The sequence below is a fragment of the Myodes glareolus genome, chromosome 18 (genome assembly GCF_982192425.1).
Source record: "Myodes glareolus chromosome 18, mMyoGla1.1, whole genome shotgun sequence".
NCBI classification, from domain to species: Eukaryota; Metazoa; Chordata; class Mammalia; order Rodentia; family Cricetidae; genus Myodes; species Myodes glareolus.
In genome coordinates, this window is record NC_142043.1 from 32609250 (window position 1) to 32624865 (window position 15616).

Consider the following 15616-nt stretch of genomic DNA (forward strand, 5'->3'; position numbering starts at 1 on the left):
CAGGCCACCACATGGGGTATTCTTGTTTGAGATTTGAACCTTCTGAAGGTAGCTTTTGATTTGAACCTTCTGGTACAGTAACTTTTCCTAGTGGATTCGTCTTGGCAGCAAGATGAGTTGATACTAAAAATTAAATCTCGTATAGTCGATTCATTTTCTTAAAGGGGGCAGTTATTCTAAGATACCAAAGAGTAAAGGAATATTTTATTAATATTTTTTTAAATTTTATTTTATGTATATGAGTGTTTTGCCTGCTTGTGTGTCCCTGAGCCAAGTCTGTGCAATGCTCATTGAGGCCAGAGGGGGCGTGGGATCCCCTGGAGCGGTACTTACAGATGGTTGTGAACCACCATGTGGGTGCTGGGAGTGGAATCTGGGTCTTCTGGAAGAGCAGCCTGTGCTCTTAAACAGTTAGTCATCTCTCCAACCTCAGAAGTTATTTTAAGAAAGAAAAATACATTTACCACTGTATGCTCTATTTTTTATGTTTAAAATTTAACATTGTGTGTATGTGTATGCATGCATGTATGTCACTCACATGCCTTGGTACATGACTGTGGAAGTCAGGAGAGAGTTTGCAGGAGTCAGCTCTCTCTTTCCACCATGTGGGTTCTGGGGACCAAACTCCACTCCTAAGACATGGCAGCAAGCACCCTGAACCACTGAGCCATCTTATTGGCCCCTGCTTCTCTATTTCTATATCTAAAGTGCTCAACAAGGCTGTTGCAAAAACAATGAAGTTATTTCAGTCATTTTATTCTTGTATTAATTTTTAAAAAATGGAATTAGAAGCATTTAAAGACAATAAAAAAGACTTTTCTTATTGTGGCAACTGCCTTGCTTATAGGAATACAAAATATAGGAATTTTGTTGACACATAGATTCTACTGGGCTGTATTTTTTAGACTTTCAGATTTTTATAATTTGTAAATGAAAACTATGAATTTATCTTGCTTGCTTTTTGTATGTGTTGATACATTTCTATGAACTGTTACCCTTCCCTCTTTTTCCTTTTCTCTATTAAGTGGCATAAATAAGTGTCTCTCACAGTAACCTTATTTTTTTCAGAGATCAAAGCAGCTGGATAATAGTCATTTCACAAGGTTATACCTCACACGTTTCCAATATCTTAGGTTTTTCTTTATGTAATTGTACATCACATAGTTATGTATAAATTTTAGCATTAGGTGAATAATGTGTTTACTGTATGACTTGTTGATACATTTCATGATGTTTATTGATGCGTGTATTTTAGCAATGGCGATCAGAAGTGGATGAAAAGAGAGGAGTGTTCCATGCATTGGAGGACGAGTTGCAGAAGGCAAAAGCCATCAGTGATGAGATGTTTAAGGCACACAAAGAACGGGATCTTGACTTTGATTGGCACAAAGAAAAGGCAGACCAGCTGGTTGAAAGATGGCAGAATGTTCATTTGCAGATTGACAACAGGTGGGTTCCCTTTCTGTTCAGAGGCCACATGGGTTGGACTCCCTTGTGTACAGAGGGCAAAGTCTATACTTAACAGGCTTTAACTGACATTCCATAGCTAATGTGTTAATTGCAGGATTGTTTCCTAATTACATTTTTTTTCTTACATATGTGCTTTAACAACACATGTAAATTGAAACATTTTCTTTTCTCTTTATTTAAGATTTTATTTAATGTATATGGCTGTTTTGCCTGCATGTATGTATGTATGTGAAACACATGCATACCTGATACTTGAAGAGACCAGAACAGGACATTAGATCCACTGGAACTGGAGTTACAGACAGTTATAGACCTACATGTGGGTGCTGGGAATTGAACCTAAATTGTCTGTAAGAGCCGACAGTGCTCTTAATGCTGAATCCTCTCTCCAAATGAAGAAATTTTTAAAAATATTCAGCTATGTATAATTAAAAATGCTAATGTATCTTGGTTTCTTAGTTAGACTTTCTATTGCTGTGAAGAGACACCATGACCACAGCAGCTCTTATAAAGGGAAACATTTAATTGAGGTAGCTTGCAGTTTCAGAGGTTTAGTCCATTAGCATCATGGCGGGAAACATGGTGGCAAGCAGTCAGACATGGTGCTGGAGGAGGAGCTGGGAGTTCTGCATCTTGATCCTCAGCCAAGAGGAAGTAAACTGTCTACCATACTGAGCATTTCTTGGGCAAAGGAGATCTCAAAGCCCACCCCCACAGTGACACACTTCCTCCAACAGGGTCACATCTATTCCAACAAAGCAATACATTGCAATAGTACTCCCTATGAGCTTATGGGGGCCAATTACGTTCAAACTACCACACCTCGCATTTGTATATTCTATCTTTTTAAAGACAATAATGTAGTGCTCTAAAAGTTAGTATGAACATTTGATGTTCAAACAACCATGAATTAGCAAAATAAATCATAAGCTTATTTCTTGGGCTCTGCATAGCAATTTCTGCCGGACCTAAGAGAAGAGGCGGAATTGGAGTGACCTGCTACTCATTTTCATGGACGTTGTCAGACAACTGAATCATTTGTCCAGTGAGAATTAAAAGCACGGAAAAAAATAGAATTTATTTAGACTTTATCTTAAAAGGAATAAATAATGACCTTTCATGCTCATTTTTATGTTTATATTAATATAAATTAAATGCTTTTATGAATTCTCAAGAAATGAAGTTATATTCATATGTATTTTTTTCCCTCTGGAAAATACATGATGAATTTGTTTAGTGTTCTGATTTAAAAAAATCATGGAAATGGACATTTAATTTGAGTTCCTAGAAGACTCCCTTTGAGACCATGTTGAACCATCCGTTGAGTTGCATTCTTCCAAAGGTGAACTATGATTTGGGGCGAGCCTCAGCTGTTCAGGAATCTGTCTTCGGCCCCCACTGCACATCCGCCCTGCTGTGCTTAGTGACTCTTGGGTCTCCACTTGTGTTTTTCCCTTCCCAGTCCCTTCACCTCTCTTGCTGGAGCCTGACTGTCTGCTGCTGTTCTTGTAGGCTTCGGGACTTAGAAGGAATTGGGAAGTCGCTGAAGTACTACAGAGATTCGTACCACCCTCTAGATGATTGGATCCAGCAAATTGAAACTACCCAGAGAAAGATTCAGGAAAATCAGCCAGAAAACAGCAAAGCTCTAGCCTTACAGCTGAACCAACAGAAGGTACCCAGACAAATACTTGTCCTGTGATTCTGCTTGCGTTTGGTTGACCACGAGCCTCATCCTTCTCTCCTGTGGTGGAAGAAAAGGCAATTATTTAGACAACCATGGGGAAGAACAGTCTACATGAGATTTCCACACCCCAGACCTACCTGCATTTGTTTTTATTTCCTGGAAGTCATTTTTGAAAGCACAGATAATTAACAGAGTGTTGGGATAGTTTTCATATACCTCATCTTCCTGATTTCATAATCTGGGTCTAATTTTTCTTGACACTTTTCTAGCAACATAGTTTTATGCTTGCTGAATTAATAAGCATGGCCAGAGGTAGTAGGCAGAATCCTTATTATAACTGATGGGAAGGTGAGTGTTGTAAGGTTTTTGTTCCAGTGTTAGGAGCCAGTGATTTCTAACCCTGTTTTCATCTGGAGTGGGTGTCATGAAGGACACCAAGTCGGCTCTGCACGATTCTCATTTCCACTTAGAAAGCCTCACAAGGGGTAGATGACTTAGAAGTCTTATTCTGGAAGTGTGTTGTTTATCCATAAGTCAAGGCCATGTGGAAGGTGTGAAGTATTGAGACGTGCAGTGTTGAGTGGCGTGAGTATCTCTCAGTTCCTGAGCATGAGGTGGAATGGGATAGAATTCCCATTGCTGTTTCTCTAAACTGTGTTTACAGATGCTGGTGTCTGAAATAGAGGTGAAACAGAGCAAAATGGACGAATGTCAGAAATATTCCGAGCAGTACTCAGCCGCGGTGAAGGTGAGAAAAGTCACTTGAGACAAATTTAGTGTTTACGTGTGTCGTGTTGTGGTATATTTTTAAAGCAATTCAACGCATTTCGTCCCGTGTTAAGGAGCATTTGAACCCTTTTCAAACCTCATTCAAACCTTTTTATACTTAATAATAATTCTTTGTCAAACGAGTTGGGTGACAGCCCCCTGACTGGTCATTTTCACTCTCCACGAATGCGTGAAAATGTACACACACCCTAGACATACAGCTCTGAAACTTATTTCTTGTTGCTTTCCTTTTTCTTTTCTCTTTAAAATGGAGAGAACATTTAACTTGTACTTAAGAGGTACTTTCAGGGGCTGGAGAGTTGGCTCAGAGGTTAAGAAAGTTCAATTCCCAGCAACCATGTGGTGGCTCACAACCATCTGTCATGAGATCTGGTGCCTTCTTCTGGCCTGCAGACACACATGCTGAACATTGTATACATTGTATAAATAAAATCTTAAAGAGATACTGTCATTTTTATAGGATATTATTGGCAGTTTCTTAGCTTCCCGACTTCACAGTTCTGTTGTTGATGTGGAATAAGTGGAGACTGATATACCAGGAGTATCTGCAGTAAATATTTTTGTGACTTCTAAAGACAGTTTGAATCTTTGCTGGCCACTGTACATGTCTCTACTTATGTCACCACCTTACAAATATCTCTAAATAGATTTTTTAAATATTTGGTTTTCATAATTTATTTCTTTATTCAAACCTAATTTGGTGAACTGCATTCCAATTCTCTGGGGTGAGTCACTGTGGATGAAGCTTTCAGGCTTCGCTTTAATTAATTTGGTCATATTGACTCTTTGATGCAGGACTATGAATTGCAGACAATGACCTACAGGGCCATGGTCGATTCTCAGCAGAAGTCTCCAGTGAAACGCCGGCGGATCCAGAGCTCAGCGGACCTCATTATTCAAGAGGTAACAAACAGGGAAGAGCTGAGAGCAGGCAGAAAAGAAGCATTTTAAAAGCAGTTTTACTTTTATCATGGTAAAGTAACCCTTTTATAAAACTGGCCATTTCAATTATTTGTAAATGATTTAATGGAATTATACATCATAATTTTTTACATTCATCACTATCCACTTCTAGTATTTTTTTTAACCATCTCTGGCAGAAAGTTGTGGTTGGGCTTTCTTGTTAGACTTTCTTGGACTACCAACCCTTAAGTAAAGATACAGAGACTTATTATTAATTATGAAAACTTAATCTCAGCTTCAGCTCTTTCCCAAGTAGCTCTTATAACTTAAATTAACCTGTTGCTGTGAATGTCCAGTCTGCCATGTAGCTCAGTCATGTCTCCTCTCTACCATATGCACAACTTCTTCAGTGTCTCGCCGGCTTCTCTAGAGTGCCTAGTTTCATCCCAAGTTCCTCTCTTCCCAGAAGTCCCGCCTTTTCTCTCCTGCCTAGCTATTGGCCATTCAGCTCTTTATTAAACCAGTCTCAGTGACACAGCTTCACACAGTGTAAGCAAATATTCCACAACAGGAAGTGCTGTAACACTATATCTTATTAAGTTTCCTTAAAACTCTTTTGCAGGGCGCTGGTGATACATGCCTGTTCTCTCAGCATTCGGGAGGCAGAGGCAGGTGGATCTCTGTGAGTTTAAGGCCAGCCTGGCCTAAAGGGCAAGTTCCAGGATAGCCAGGGCTACACAGAGAAACCTGTCTCAAAAAGCCAAAACAAAACAACAACAACCAAAAAAAACCTTTTAAAATAAAGGTTTATGTTTTGTTTTGGTGGGGGGTGGGTAGTAAGGGTTGAGAAAGAGTTTCTTTGATATCCCTGACTGTCCTAGAACTCAATCTGTAGACCAAACTGGCTTCAAACTCAGAGATGCACTTGCCTCTGTCCTCAGGTGCTGAGATTAAAGGTGTATGCCACCACTGCTCAGTCAAAGATCATTTATTAATGCAGGGGGAAAAACATGCTTATTAAACTTAGAAAGAAGTGAGTAGCAAGCTCATTACTCCTGAAATGCCACTCCCTGCTGGATACGTGTGTGCTTCATTCTCAAAGCCCAGTCGGTAGTGTGGGCATCCTTCAGAGTTCGCTCAACTCATTAGTAACAGAGATAACATTTCTGTCATTTCTCTCTTGCAGTTCATGGACCTGCGGACTCGATACACTGCCCTGGTCACTCTTATGACACAGTATATTAAATTTGCTGGCGATTCATTGAAAAGGCTGGAAGAGGAGGAGGTAATCTTTACCAGTGAACTTCCAAGGAAAGCAGGAACTAGATTTGAGCAGTAACTCTTATGTTTTGGGAAGGCGAATATAAGCTTCATGATAACATGGCTGAAAGCTAATATGCAAGTAGTTAACTAGAAGCTTACACTGAGAAAGAGGGGAAGCTTGGACATTTATTTGTTTGTTTTTTTAGATTCTCCAAAAGAGAAAAGCATTTTTAAATTTTTACTTCAAGTGGAATAGCATGCTTTAGTTCTGGTTCAATCCCCAAAACCCCAAAATCAGTTACTTCAGAACCCTAATATGATACCTGGTCTCATAAATGGTTCTGTTTCAGCAGGAAGATTTTGGCATTTGGGCAGAATTTTGTCCATCTTCCTCATGGCTGGGAAATTCTTTCTTTCAAGCCCAATTGTTGCTCCTATGGAGTTCATAGAGATGTACTGCATGCACACATGTGTGTTATGCTTCTTGAATTGATATACATCTCTAAAGAATTAAAATTATTATAAATAATTAAATTTAAAAGATAAACTTAGTAGTAGATTCTTATTCAAAAGAATGGACTTTTTAAGACTTGTGGAGTTTTACCCTTTGTTTTTGTCCCAGAATTATACTTGAGCAAAAGAGTAAGTATGGTTCTGATTTGAAGGACTGCTGCCGCTTCCATCCTGAATTTAAAATTGTGTTGAGAAATAGGAGGAATAAGAAATGACTTGTGAAAGTATATTACATGAAAGCCGTTGATTATGACGTTAAAGGATCATTCCATGCTCTATTCTTTTGATAACCTTTCCTTTCCTCATCCAGAACAGACAAAAATAGGTAAAAGAATGCTAAAATGTGTAAATGGTAAAATCTGGGTACTGACCATCATAATTGGACTGTTGAAATTCTACAGGTGTTGCTCCTTGACACAATACTGTGTATGTATTGAGAGAACAGTCACCAGCACCTGTGAAATGATAGTTGCTTTCTTCTGAAATTGTGAACATTTTCTAAACTATTTTAGTCTGTTCTGAGTCAGCAGTTCTCAGCACTAACCCACTCATGGACACACTTCAGGCTTTATAATCAGCAGTCTTTGTGAACACAGAGAACCAGCTCCTTTAGTAAATACAATGCACTTATTTTCACTACATTTTGAGAGCTGTTATTCCATTTTAAATAGTGTTTAAATCTTACATGCAGTTGTGAAACTTAACATCATGTAAGTCCTTTCCTATTCTCACAGTACAAGTGTGGTCCATTCGGCGCAAGTCCTACAATAAGATAAAAGTTGACAGAAACAAAGATTTTCAAAGACTTCAGTACTAATTATTGCTGAAACATTGAAGATTTATAGTGAATTGGAAATACAAACAATATAGTTTTGAAGACAAAGAGTATAATTTAAAATAAAATTTAATACCCTTCTGTTTAAGGACACATTAATGGAATGTCCTTTAAAAGATCTGTAAGTCGAGTTTTAGACCCCAAAGAAGAGTACTTCTGGAACAGTCTTGAAGATCCACAGGATAAACTGCCTGAGAGCAGAGTTTTTCATAGTCCACGTTTTAGCGAAGATAGGTGTAAATTTCAGAAGGAACGAACAGTGTTGAAGAAATCTAGACCACTGGTTTAGATCTGTATTTGATATGGTGAAGAAATTCTGTAGCCGATGCAAAAACCCAACTCTATAAATCTCACTGCATAGAGCTGAGAGAGACCTTTTGATCAAGGGTATGATTTTTATGAGTAAGTTTGATGTCTACAAGATGAACAATCAGCAAATGAACTAAATTAGTTAAAGACTAATTTTAAGCGTGTGTGAAAAAAATCCCAGTCAACCAGACAACATAGACAGTTACTATTAAATAACCAGACACTTACTATTAAACCTCCAAAATGACTCTAATTAAGATATTGAAGACTCGGCAATGGATTTTATTTTTATTTTACTTTTTGCTGAGGCAAGCAGAATTTCATCACGTGAAAAAGACTCAAAATACCTTGACAAAAGCTAAGCTATGTAAGATTTGATACGAGACTGGTTCTTAGAAAGAATTGTTAAAAATTAAAATGTGCATTTTTGCTTTTGAGACAGTGGCTGTCTGGGCAAGCCCAGAATGTCCTGCAAGGCCATGTCCTCCTGTCTCAGCCTGAGTGCTGAGGTTACAGGTGTGCATGCTTGTGCCCTGAGAAAACCTCAGTTTTTAAACATACAAAATGCTGCAGTGTTCCTAATCATTGACTTTGATAAATAATTGAAAGAAATACACCACAACACAGCAGTTGTGATGAGATTTTCTTATCCAAAGGGAGGTAGATGGCGGATGCTGAGCTTTTAAGCCCCAAATAATCAAAGAATCAGGAAAGTGGAGGAAGGAAAAGATTTGTTATAAATTAAATTCTTGAAATTCACACATATCCCAGTGAAAACAAATCAGAGCTACAAAATGATTTCTGTCTTCCTACTTAGTTTCTTATTGCAGCTACTTTGAGTTGACAGGAAGCCAGCACCGTAGCGATGCCAGCTAAGAGCTAGAGTGTGTCTGGAAGCCTGTCCTAGCATGGAGCGCTTCTCAGTCCTCCCAGCTGCTAACCCGTTTCCTTACTTTCATTTGATGGGATGGATCTGAATCCCTATGTAGATCTTTAAAACATTTGCATTTCACAAGTATCTTTGTGTTTGTGGGATGTCTAAAGGTTCTTGATAAAGTGGATTTCAGATGAGGCATGCCAGCGACGACAACGAAATCTGTGAGTGCGTGGATATCACCTTTTCCAAAGCCAGGGACTGGAGCTGCCTTTACATTAGCAATTCTCGTCGTTATAATTGTCACGTTTGCCATCGTAAGCAGTGCCTTGGAAATGTCAGGATTTATGTAATTCTCCTTTCTGGTGTTAAATATTATCTCTGAATCTGGCTCTCTGTTCTGAAATTCTGCTTTTTTAGTCATAAACATGGAACTGTGAGTATCATGTTTAATTTCCGCTCGACTCGTTATTGCAGACTAAGTTGTCTTCTTTGTCCCTGCATGGTGGTTTTGTTTCAGGCTGACGTGATTAACTCGTGAGAGCAGGATGATATCATATGAGCAAAGGTTAATTCTGACATAGAAGTTCAGGGTAGAGTCCTTTCTTGCTTCAAACTGCAAGCCAGCTAATTTTCTATATGAATTTACTTCTGAGGGGCAAAATGGGGTCTCTGGGAAACACGTCCTGCGGGTCATCTGTCTCCTCCCTGCTGGCTTGGTGAAGTTTCTGCTCTGAAGAAACTGGTGCTGGTGCTGGTGCTGGTGACCACTGCTTCCTCTGCACTTGAGTTCCCTTGGTCTCCTGAGTCCATGAGCATGCTTCAGAGGCTGCGGAATCATTTTCGGTAGAACAGCTTTGACGCTTTAACTGTTTCTTGTAGATGAAAAGGTCTAAGGAGAATTCTGAACACGGGGCGTATTCAGATCTGCTGCAGCGCCAAAAGGCAACCATGGTTGAAAATAGCAAACTCACAGGAAAGATCAGTGAGCTGGAAACAATGGTAGCTGAGCTAAAGAAACAGAAATCTCAGGTAGAGGAAGAGCTTCCGAAAGTTAAGGAGGCTGCAGAAAACGAACTGAGGAAGCAACAGAGGAACGTGGAGGACATCTCCCTGCAGAAACTGAGGGCTGAGAGCCAGGCCAACCAGTACCGCCGAGAGCTGGAGACCATTGTGAGAGAGAAGGAAGCTGCCGAGCGGGAGCTGGAGCGAGTGAGGCAGCTTACATCCGAGGCCGAGGCCAGGAGAACTGCGGTGGAGGAGAACCTCCGCAACTTCCGGAGTCAGCTGGAGGAAAACACCCTCACAAGAAGAACCCTCGAAGATCATCTCAGGAGGAAGGACTCGAGCCTCAGCGACCTGGAACAGCAGAAGCAGGCGTTAGTGGAAGAACTCCGACGAAAGCGAGACCACGAGGAGGAACTCTTGACGCTGGTGAAGCAGATGGAGAAGGACCTGGCCTTCCAGAAACAGGTGGCTGAGAAGCAGCTGAAGGAAAAGCAGAAGATTGAATTGGAAGCAAGAAGAAAAATAACCGAGATTCAGTATTCATGTAGAGAAAATGGGCTGCCTGCCTGTACCGTCACACAGGCCACATCATGTAGGGCTGTGGCGGGTCCCCAGAAGCATGACAGACAGAAAGAGGAGGAACTTAAGCAGCAGGTCGATGAGCTGACTGTCGCCAACAGAAAGGCCGAGAAAGAGATGAGGGAGCTCAAGTATGAACTCAGTGCTGTCCAGCTTGAAAAGGCTTCCTCTGAGGAAAAGGCGCGGCTGCTGAAAGACAAACTGGACGAGACAAATAACACCCTCAAGTGTCTCAAAGGGGAGCTGGAAAGGAAGGATCAGGCCCAGGAACGCTACTCCCAGCAGCTCAGAGAACTCGGCAGGCAGCTGAACCAAACCACAGACAAAGCTGAAGAGGTCAGGCAGGAAGCCAACGACCTCAAGAAAATAAAGCATAACTACGAGTTAGAATTAGAGTCTCTCCATCAGGAGAAAGGAAAACTCCAGAGAGAAGTGGACAGAATCACGAGGGCCCATGCACTAGCTGAGAGGAACATCCAGCATTTAAATTCCCAGGTTCATTCTTCACAGGATGAGAAGGAGCTCTCGGATGAAAGAAGACAACTCTGTCAGAGAAAGTCGGATCATCTACAAGAAGAGTTTGAGAAGAGCCATGCACAGTTGCTTCAGAACATTAAAGCTGAGAAAGAAAACAATGATAAAATCCGGAAGCTCAATGAAGAGCTGGAGAAAAGCAATGAGTGTGCAGAAATGCTCAAACAAAGGGTGGATGAGCTCACGCGGCAGAATAACGAAACCAAGTTAATGATGCAGAGGATCCAGGCTGAGTCCAAGAACATAGTCCGAGAGAAACAAGCTATCCAGCACAGATGCGAAGTGCTGCAGATTCAGGCAGATGGCTTTAAAGATCAGTTACGTAACACCAACGAGCACTTGCACAAACAGACAAAAACAGAACAGGATTTCCACCGGAAAATTAAAAGCCTGGAAGATGATCTCGCCCAAAGTCAAAATTTAGTAAGTGAATTTAAGCAAAAATGTGACCAGCAGAGCATCATCATCCAGAATACGGAGAAGGAGGTGAGGAATCTGAGCGCTGAGCTGAGCGCTTCCAAAGAGGAGAAGCGGCGGGAAGAGCAGAAGGCTCAGCTGCAGCGGGCTCAGGTGCAGGAACTAAATGACAGGCTGAAAAGGGTGCAAGATGAGCTGCACTTGAAGACCATCGAAGAGCAGATGACCCACAGGAAGATGGTCCTGCTCCAAGAAGAGTCGGATAAGTTCAAACGCTCAGCAGATGAGTTTCGGAAAAAGATGGAAAAATTAATGGAGTCCAAGGTCATCACGGAAAATGATATTTCTGGCATCAAGCATGACTTTGTGTCTCTTCAGAGAGAAAACTGCCGAGCGCAAGAGAACGCGAAGCTGTGGGAGACAAACATCAGAGAACTCGAGCGGCAGCTCCAGTGCTACCGGGAGAAGATGCAGCAGGGCCAGCACGTCGAAGCAAATCATTTTCAGAAATGTCGGCAACTTGAGGAGGAGCTGATCGCCCAGAGACGTGAGGTTGAAAACCTCAAGCAAAAAATGGACCAGCAGATAAAGGAGCATGAGCATCAGTTAGTTTTGCTCCAGTGTGAAATTCAAGAAAAAAACACAACCAGAGATCAGACCGCCACATCAGGTTTCGATATGGCAGGGAGAGAGTGCCACCACCTCACAGAGACTTCCTCTGGGAACTCTGGACACCTCAGCCTAAAGTCCAGATGTCCACTGTCGAGGTGGACTCAGGAAACACAACAGGTAGAAGAAAAATGGCAGCATAGGCTTACTGATCCAGTTCCAAAGGAACAGTTCCGGCAGCCAGGGCCTCTGCTGAGCACGGAGAGCAGCCACCCATGCTACTCAGAGTATTTTTCTCAGACAAGCACTGAATTGCAGATAACTTTTGATGATAAAAACCCACTTTCAAGACTGTCCGAATTAGAGAAGATGAGAGACCAAGCCTTGCAGACCTCCAGACCACCTGTTAGGTATCAAGATGACAAACTCGAAATGGAATTGGTGAAGCTTTTAACACCCTTAGAGGTATACATTGTTCTGAGACCTTATTAGATATATCAGGCCAGGCTTCTTCTATTTCTTTGTTCTCTAAGACTACATTTTTAACAGTTTTGAATGCTAAGATGTATATAGTTCTGAAAAAAAAATAGTACTATATTTTCCATCAGTTTGGCTGCATTCTTACTATGAATTACCACTGATTTATGAATGCTTGAGATTGCACATAAACATGGATAAATTGACTTATCTATAGGAGTATATATTTAATGTGATTATATATTTTTTTAAAATCTAGAAAATGGCTGTGTGTGCAGTTTAGTGGTAGAAGACTTCCCTAGCATGTGCAAGGGCCTGGGTCAGAGTCCCAGCCCCACGAGAAAGGGGAAAGGCTAGACGAACCAAATACTACCTTCAACTTGTGTGGCCAGGTTTCATTTCTGTCTTTTTCCACATACTACTATAATGTGTTTAATTGTTAAAACCTGAGTCTCTCAAAATATTATTCTCCCCTTGTCCTTGGTTTGCCATTCTTCACGTATTTACACATCAGGGGATTGTGTTGGGTCGAGAACATTTCCTAAGGTGCCGTCGTGTTCTCTAGTCAACTCTTAACATCTTAACCGTTCCTGTTGCAGATAGCTAAGGACAAACAGTGTGGTACGCACACAGAAGTCACGAGCCTAACACAAGAGAAGAAGCTGGGTTCCAGTGCTGGCGGATGGATGCTGGAAGGGTCCAGGGCATCTGGGGGACTCAAGGGAGATTTCCTTAAGAAAAGCATGGGGCCAGAGACTTCCCAGAGCTTTGACCTTAACCAAGCATGTTCTGTTAGGGAGGACGAGTTCCAGTTCCAAGGGCTCAGGCACAGTGTGACTGGCAGGCAGCTGGTTGAAGCGAAACTTCTGGACCTGAAAACAGTCGAGCAGCTGCGGCTGGGCTTGAAGACAGTTGAAGACGTTCAGAAAAGTCTTAGCAGGTTTCTGACCAAAGCCACCTCCATTGCAGGACTTTATTTAGAGTCTACCAAAGAAAAAATGTCATTTGCATCTGCTGCCCAGAAAATCATAATAGACAAAATGATGGCTCTGGCCTTTTTGGAAGCTCAGGCTGCAACAGGTTTTATAATCGATCCCATTTCCGGCCAGACTTACTGTGTTGAAGATGCGGTTCTTCGAGGCGTTGTTGATCCTGAGTTCAGGAATAGGCTCCTGGAGGCAGAGAAGGCAGTTTTGGGATATACACATTCTTCTAAGACACTGTCAGTGTTCCAGGCAATGGAAAATAGAATGCTTGACAGGAAGAAAGGTAAACATATCTTGGAAGCGCAGATTGCCAGTGGGGGCGTCATCGACCCCGTGAGAGGCATCCGTGTTCCTCCAGAAACCGCTGTGCAGCAGGGCTTGCTGAACAATGCCATCTTACAGTTTTTGCACGAGCCGTCCAGCAACACTAGAGTCTTTCCTAATCCCAACAACAAGCAGGCTCTGTATTACGCAGAGTTGCTGCAGATGTGTGTGTTTGATGTCGATTGCCAATGCTTTCTCTTGCCATTTGGGGAAAGGGACATATCCAGTCTCAACGTAGAGAAAACTCATAAGATCTCCGTGGTAGATACGAGAACAGGAGTGGAACTGACCGCGTATGAGGCTTTCCAGAGAAACCTGATTGACAAAAGTATTTATCTTGAACTTTCAGGGCAGCAGTACCAGTGGAAGGAAGCCACATTTTTTGACTCCTATGGACATCCTTCTCACATGCTGACCGATATTAAAACTGGTTTGCAGTTCAATATTAGTGAGGCTGTAGAGCAGGGAACACTAGACAAAGCCTTGGTCCAGAAGTATCAGGAAGGCCTTACCACACTAACAGAACTGGCTGACTTTTTGCTGAGCAAGATAGTTCCTAAGAAGGACTTGCATAGTCCCATCGCAGGCTACTGGCTGACTGCTAGTGGGCAAAGGATCTCCTTACTTAAAGCCTCCCGTAGAAATTTGGTTGATAGGATTACTGCCCTCAGATGCCTCGAAGCCCAAGTCAGTACAGGGGGGATAATTGATCCTCTGACTGGCAAAAAGTACAGGGTGGCTGAGGCTTTGCATAGAGGCCTAGTTGATGAGGGCTTTGCCCAGCAGCTGCGCCAGTGTGAACTGGTCATCACGGGCATTAGCCATCCTGTCACGAATAAAACAATGTCTGTGGTGGAAGCCGTGAACGCAAATATCATAAGTAAAGAGATGGGAATGCGATGTCTGGAATTCCAGTACCTGACGGGGGGCCTGATAGAGCCCCAGGTTCACACGAGGCTGTCAGTAGAGGAGGCACTTCAGGTCGGTATCATCGATGTCCGCATTGCCACCCGGCTCAAAGACCAAAAGTCCTACGTCAGGAATATAATATGTCCCCAGACTAAAAGAAAGTTGACTTATAAGGAAGCCTTAGAGAAAGCTGATTTTGATTTCCACACAGGACTTAAGCTGTTGGAAGTTTCTGAACCCTTGATGACAGGGATTTCCAGCCTCTACTATTCTTCCCAGTAGGGCGTTTAAATAACCTTAAACATGCAGAGGCAGTGCCGGCTGCTTCCCGCCATCTGTTCAGAGCAGATGGTGTCTGCTGAACGTGCGATCTAGGAACTGTGTCACTAGCTCGAAGCACTGATTCTTGTAGGCTAGAAATAACTCCCTGCTCCGAAGACACGGCCATTCTTAAATTGAAAATGACAAAAGATTGGCTGCTCCTGAAAATAGTTAACATTTTTTAAAAGGTCTTATGTCACTAAAATAAATGGTCTTTACCTAGAAAATGGGGTCAGCATGGTGGCCATCAGCACATTCCCAGACTTCTCCAGTCCTTTGGAGTCCTTCCACTGAATAGATTCAGCGTGTTTCTGATGTGGTACAACATGCTGAAAGAGCCTCTCACAGAGCATCACAGGAGCGAAGAGAACATGCAGATGTGTCCAGACCTGTGAGGCTGGAGATTGCTTCATGCAGGCTGCGATGCTCTTTACATATTAAAGTGTCTGCTGTAATCTCTTCTTTCAGTTGAGACTTTGGAGTTAAAATCTGACAAGTCCATTGTGCATTGGAGGGGAGGGATCATCTGTGTGTTGTCGTTCTCCTTCTGCTTCCTGTTGTCTGATAGCTTCTGTCACGGCATTCGCTATTGTAATGCTAATGTAAAGGCAGCAATTCCCAGATCTCTCGGTCTCATGAATAAAGTGGAGTCTGCTTATTTGTCATACTCGTGAAGCAACTGGATGGTCAGAGCGGTGAATAAAGACCAATTCTCAAAGCCTTCCCAGCTACCTAGACATCTGCGGTGTGACATGGTGAACATGGCTAAGTGAATGAATAAAAGATATCATAACCTGTGTGCATGATGG

General features: G+C 42.0%; 1 protein-coding gene across 23 annotated transcripts in view; it reads left to right on the top strand.

Annotated features, from left to right (window-relative positions):
• Dst (dystonin) overlaps positions 1-15616 on the top strand; it is a 408649-nt gene that overhangs the window by 271075 nt on the left and 121958 nt on the right. For 22 of the 23 annotated variants that reach the window (XM_048430395.3, XM_048430401.3, XM_048430399.3 and 19 more), the window contains 5 exons: positions 1256-1449; positions 2983-3145; positions 3822-3905; positions 4742-4849; positions 6036-6134. In XM_048430395.3, the coding sequence (XP_048286352.3) occupies positions 1256-1449; positions 2983-3145; positions 3822-3905; positions 4742-4849; positions 6036-6134 (648 nt within the window). Of the gene's footprint in view, positions 1-1255; positions 1450-2982; positions 3146-3821; positions 3906-4741; positions 4850-6035; positions 6135-9525; positions 12256-12866; positions 15607-15616 lie in introns of those variants that run through there. The other variant, XM_085679497.2, reaches the window with a different exon arrangement.